Source organism: Hibiscus syriacus, unplaced genomic scaffold, assembly GCF_006381635.1.
Source record: "Hibiscus syriacus cultivar Baekdansim isolate YM2019G1 unplaced genomic scaffold, ASM638163v2 tig00116997_pilon, whole genome shotgun sequence".
NCBI classification, from domain to species: Eukaryota; Viridiplantae; Streptophyta; class Magnoliopsida; order Malvales; family Malvaceae; genus Hibiscus; species Hibiscus syriacus.
This window is the reverse complement of record NW_024063513.1, coordinates 6,179,003-6,184,948: the sequence shown is the minus strand read 5'-3', so window position 1 is coordinate 6,184,948 and position 5,946 is coordinate 6,179,003. Positions and strand designations below refer to the sequence as shown.

Sequence of the window (5,946 nt, the reverse complement as noted above, 5' to 3'; positions counted from 1 at the left end):
TTTTGGCTCATCTGAGTGCCTAACGTTACAAATGTTAGTATTTTAGGTGTCTGGGCCGTCAACGACGTTAGTTTTTCCCGTTAAGTGACACGTACCACAACCTGATAATTTTAAAAATTTTATATAAAATAAAAAAATAAAATTATATATTTTTAAAAATATAACACGTAAATTCCAAAATATCCCCTAAACTTTGAAAACCTTCATTTTAACCCCTAAACCCACGTCGACCATCGCCATTTTCCGTCAAAAAAGCTCCACCCGACCTCCCCTCTCCCCGACGACCAAAACCCCTATGCAATTGTGACCGATTGACAACCAATCAACGATAAATCGACGTTTTAAATCCCACAAACACTAGGATAAAAATTGTGATCCCATGCGATTCTGATGGTGAATCAGCAATAACTACAACTGCATATAACTAGGATGATGACAAGGACTACATCGACGGTGGTGGTCATGGCCGGAAAGGATGGCGGCGGCAGATTAAGGTTAGGACTTGGGATTTTGGGACTGTTTTATAATGTAAGAAAAGTTAGATTTTTTTAGAAATATAATAATATTTTTAATATTTTTTAAAAAATAATTTTCTAAATTACCAGGTTATGACACATGTCAGTTAACGGAAAAAGTAAAGTCGTTGACGGCCTGGGCACCTAAAGTGCTAACTTTTGTAACTTTAGGCACCCGAATGGACCAAAAAAATGTAAACACTTATTTGGTACAAAAGATATAATTTGGGTACTTACTTGGGCATTAAGCCTAAATTTAATTGTAAATATTAATAATATTACGATATTATTTTATTATAATTTAAATGACTTTTTATAACCATATACAATACTTATATTTCTTCGTATTTGTTTCATATATAATATACATATATCATATAGGGTCAAGTAACTGACTCAAACTTAAATATGAATTCACTAATTACTAAAAAATTTGAGTTAATCGAGTTGTAATTACACTCGACTTAAACTTGAAATTTTTTCGAGTTGAGTCGAGTACATAAGATTACAACTCAGTCAATTCAAGTCAAATTTTTTCAAGTTAAATCGAGTAAAAATCGATTTTTCAAGTCGAACATAAAGTTTAATGTACAGAGAAGCATGAAAAAGCTGCAACATGCATTTTCATGTAAAGGAAAAGCTAAAATATTGTTCCTAGAGATCGTGGAATTTGGGTTTTCTGAACATGGACAAGAATTAGCCAGATAAAGTAAAATGAATGGGCTTTTCGTTTTTTTTTCATGTCAAACCCACATGGAGAGGTAAAGATGAATGTTATTTTCCTCTACCAAGAGAAAAGCCCAATGTGAATCATTTTTCAACACTGGAATAGAACAGAGAGCAGAAAAGAAGATCCTTTGAAATAGCAAATAAAGTCACCACTTTATGCAAAAGGGGGAACGAGGTATCAATCCCCTTCAGCCAACCTGTTACAATTTATAAAACAAAATAACCTGAACAAGTATGAAATGTTATCAGTTTCAATGTAGTTTATAGTTTCTATTGTGTCTTAACCAGAGGAAGAGTTTGGTCTCAGTTTTGTTAAACATCCTGCTTCTGCTTGGCTAAGATACACCTGATGAAGAGCTATTCCCAGCATGATTCATCTCTAACTCCAGCTGTGACCTGCCTTCCTTGCATATTTCCTTCACACGCAAAAAGGAAAGAAAATAAATAAATGATTTGCATTAATTCAGAGAGTTCTCTGACCGATTCATTACATGTGAATGCTAAAATTACCTTGGAAGATATTGATGAGTGGGCGAAGGAACCATAGTGTGCCCCAGCAGATGATTCAAAACCAATTGAAGCTTCCAAATTAGTCATATTAGCCGCAGAAGGTTGAACAACAGGCAGATGTGAGACAGTGGACGGACCGGATAGATCAAACGGTGTATTCATCGTGCCTTCTTCATTTGAAGAAAATGTGCCTGCTCCTATGTTGGGATTGAAGGATCCATGTCCATTGGCGTAGCCCATGCCTGTGGGAGGCATTTGCATTGGCTGTGGTGCTCCGGGTAAGGGCATAGGGTACAAACTCAATCCATTTCTCATTGACAACATCTGCAACGGCAATGAAACTAAAAATTTAAACAAAAAAGTCCACTATTTTATCATTTCATCTACAATTGGGGTTTAAGAAATTCCAATGTTATCATGTGCAACAAATAAAACAAATGATCTTATCCTCGAGACAGATTATAAATATACAAAAAAAATCCCTTTCTCTTTGGATTATGTCGATATTGTTAAATGCCAAGATTGCAGGATCTTTAACAAAAATTTTCAGTGCTTCAGGAAACTTGTACGTGTACCATTTGGTTTAGTCATGCTATAGCTGTCAAGCCAAACAGCAAAGTTTTTGCAACGAAAAAATTCAATAGGCTGGTACCAAGAAAGTCGAGCATGTCATGTTAGCTATAGGAATGTATCCTACAACCCTATAGACTTGTTAGTGAAGGACCTTCATAGTAACCAAAGTGAACTGGGATAGTACCCTAACACTCCCTATTTTTAAAACAAGTCCTACGTAAAAAGGGAGCAATCAAGTCCTATTATTAAAATAGAAGCAAATTAGTAAAAGTGGCAATGGAGTTAACGAAAACCATCCGAATTGAAGGCATGGCATGTGACGGTTTGGTCAAAGATGATGTGCCATTAACAATGTTGACGAGGACTTGATTGCAGCCTTCAATTTGGATTCAAACAATATTGTTAATGACACGTCAACGTTGACTAAGCCGTCAAAGAATTTTTTCATTAACAATGTTATTAAAATAGGTATGAAGTTTCATGGATACAAACAATGTTGTCAAGGGCATAGCTTGAGTGAAGTAAAGCATAATACATATATGTTTGCATTTTTTGTAATATAGAGTTTACTATATATCTTAAATAAAAGTTATAAAATATAGATCTGCTTGTTCCCTGTCTGATGTTGGCCTGTGTTCTTTTCTATAGTATTCAAATATTTAAGGATTTAAGGTTAAGAACATAATACAACATTATCACATTCTGCGTACAAATACGTAATAGTAGAAAATTAAAGGGAATCGATGTAGTTGATATGGACAACTCCTACCGTTTATAAATCCGGAAAGGCATAGTTATTTAAAATTCCCGTCTTTAAAAAACATTGGGCAGCTCAGCTCTACTGGGTTGTCGTAGTATTTGAGTAATAAACAACAAAAATCTAACCCGAGATAATTAGCACTAAAAGTTGGGAACATTGTAAGAGAACACAAACAGATATGGCGGAAGCAGAAGAGAATACTCACCTGCACTTGAAGCTGAAGCTGTTTTAAATACTCGATCGCCTCGTCAAGCATCGAAGCCTTATCCGTCTATCACACACAAAAATAGTTTACTAGAAGAAAAAAAGGTTATTTTGATTATGGATGATTTTAGATACCTTGTTAGAGTTTGGGATTAGATTCTGTAGTGCTTTCATTTTCTCATTAATCCGACTCCTCCTCCTCTGCCAAACAAAAATATATCAAATTTCTTATAGATTCTTCTACTAAAAATATAAAAAAGTAAAGAAAGTCAAACCTTTTCTGACAAATTATGAACTTCGGCTGCTCTGCTTCGCTTCGATGAACTCCGTGGCCGTTCTTGATTTGATAGAACCTCCGATGCATCCGGAACCTTCTAGATTAAATGGTAATCTTAATCTAAGATATCTCAATGGGAGAAAAAAATCTAAAATTTTCACCCTTTTTCTTTTCTTTTTTTATCAAATGGAAAAGATCTTTGAAACGTTAACAATATTATTTCAAAATTCTTTTACCTCGCTGTCATAACTGAAATCGCCGGCGGAAGATAACGCATTGTCGGCGTTTTCTTTAACGTTGGTTCCAAAATATGTGTCAGGATCAGAGAAATTGACTCGAGGCTCTGATTCGGATCCAATAGCCAATCCGCCGAGCCGGTACCGATCCACAACCGGAATCGGCATCCCAACACCCGAGGTAGATGCCAGCGTAGGAATTCCTGGCACTTGTGACGGAAGACAGTTAATGTTCTTGCCCTTGAATTGCATGCGGGAAGATGAAGATGACCAAGAAGGATTGTGGAGGAGTTGGTTAAGGAAAGTGGATATTTCTTCGGGTTCCGGATTCGAATATGGCGCGTCACCGTACGGATCCTCCATGAAAATAAGCCGGAGAAGAAATTAAATATAATCGAGTCGCAAACATAAAAAGAGAAAACGTTTCTGATCCACTCAGGGGCAGATGCACTCAAATGAATAAATTTAACTTAAAGGTGTTAATTTTTTTTTGTTTATCCATTATTTTCCAAAAATAAAAATTTTAAACTATACTTCTTAAATTTCTAGATCAACTTAGTTCTTCCTTTTCCTTTTCCTTTTCCTTTCCCTCCCTTATTTTCTTTATCTGTCTGTCTTTTTCTGTGCTGATTTTGTTTGGATCTTTTAGGCTGTAAAAAAAAGAAATTTATATGTCTGAAGATGATTACTGAAATAGCAGAGTATGAAGCTAAAGTTACATCGCATAATCAAATTTTGATTAATCTCCCGCCCTAATTAAAATGCACCGCCCAGTATTTTTATTATTTTCTTTTAGGATCCCCTTCTTTTTATATTTATTTCTAATTTTCCACCTAATAGCATCCAACATTTTACAAATTTCAAATTTACGTTTTACCCCTTCACAAATGCAAAAGAGGATCGAACCTTTAAACTTTTTTAATTAAATCGTAATATTGATTCTTTATTTTATCTCATTCTTAACTAAATTATGAGTTTTTATATATTGTAAATAAATTATTTTTATATAATATTTTAAAATTTTAAAACAGATAATGTTATACATTTAAATATATTAAAATATTATAATGAAATCAATTTAATAAATTAAATTTAAATTGTTTGAATTAATTATTAGTGTTTATCCAGAAATGATAAGTTAGACTCTTAAATTCCTAGGATCTTATGACAGCAAGATTCATTGTTTAAGCACTAAAATGTTGTCTTATATTTAAAGAAAAACAAATCACGTGCCATAAGTTGATTATTTTACAAGAACTAATCATTTGTACCTCTGAATTCCATTAAATATACACATTAAGACAAAGATCCAATAAGCTTCGTAATTGTTTTTCAATGCTCAACGGATTGCAAAACATGAAACAATTATATGAAAAACATTTCCTTAAAAGAAGGAAAAAATATTCCTTCAAATAAATAGAACTTACAATACCGGCAAATAAAATAATATTTAAGCAAAATTAAGATTAATAATATTGTTTCTAAACAATAAAACAATTTTTTTTTAAGTTATCATAAAACTTCGAGGGATGGGAATGATATTGTGAAACATTCAAAGGACGCGGGTGTTATTAAGGTAATAATGGTAGAAGAGAAGAAAAAGTCAAAGAGACAAAGGTTTGAATAATTATATTGTACACCAGTCTTAATATATTATTAAGAAAGTATGTTATTGATTTTATTTTATTTTTTAATAAAATCGATAAAAAATTATTTAAAATTTTTATTAGTTTTGTTATTATTTGACGTTTTACCAAATTTATTAATGTGTCCGATAAAATACTACCTAAAATATTATTTTTTCTATCGGATATATTATTAAACTCGATAAAACATCCCATAACAATAAAAATAATAAAAATAATAATTTTTTTGATAATTTTTTATTAATTTTATTAAAAAATAATAACGAAATCATAATGCATTTACTTGCCATATATTAAGATGCTACACTAGAGACTACCCCAAAATTTTCAGCCTTTACTGTCTTATCCAACCGAAGACGTCAGCTTAGGCTGAAAATAACATTAATTAAAAGGGACTTACCCGATACTGCAATTCCCTAGGCATTATTGTCAGTTGCGTGTAGAAAACAAGCAGATCTGTCACCAAACGACCATGGGATTTTCAAGTTCCTTTTCA

General features: G+C 32.8%; 1 protein-coding gene across 2 annotated transcripts; it reads right to left on the bottom strand.

The window, feature by feature from the left end:
- Window positions 1–1,385: 1,385 nt before the first annotated feature.
- Window positions 1,386–4,225, bottom strand: LOC120194161 (transcription factor PIF3-like). Of its 2 annotated transcripts, none has more exons than XM_039196554.1 (6): window positions 3,805–4,225; window positions 3,567–3,665; window positions 3,427–3,492; window positions 3,293–3,358; window positions 1,755–2,078; window positions 1,386–1,660 (listed from the first exon to the last, which is right to left on the bottom strand). In XM_039196554.1, the coding sequence occupies exons 1-6, from the start codon at window positions 4,165–4,167 to the stop codon at window positions 1,580–1,582; spliced, it is 999 nt and encodes a 332-aa protein (XP_039052485.1). In that variant the 5' UTR covers window positions 4,168–4,225; the 3' UTR covers window positions 1,386–1,579. The 2 variants fall into 2 exon arrangements, with proteins under 2 accessions (XP_039052485.1, XP_039052486.1); XM_039196555.1 differs by having other exon boundaries at window positions 1,389–1,660; window positions 3,567–3,662; window positions 3,805–4,223.
- Between the last annotated feature and the right edge of the window lie 1,721 nt (window positions 4,226–5,946).

Coding starts and splice junctions, on each gene's coding strand:
- LOC120194161 (XM_039196554.1), bottom strand. CDS start 4,167: ATGGAGGATCCGTACGGTGACGCGCCATATTCGAATCCGGAACCCGAA. Junction 3,666..3,804: donor ATTTCAGTTATGACAGCGAG/GTAAAAGAATTT, acceptor CATTTAATCTAG/AAGGTTCCGGATGCATCGGA. Junction 1,661..1,754: donor ACTCATCAATATCTTCCAAG/GTAATTTTAGCA, acceptor TTGCGTGTGAAG/GAAATATGCAAGGAAGGCAG.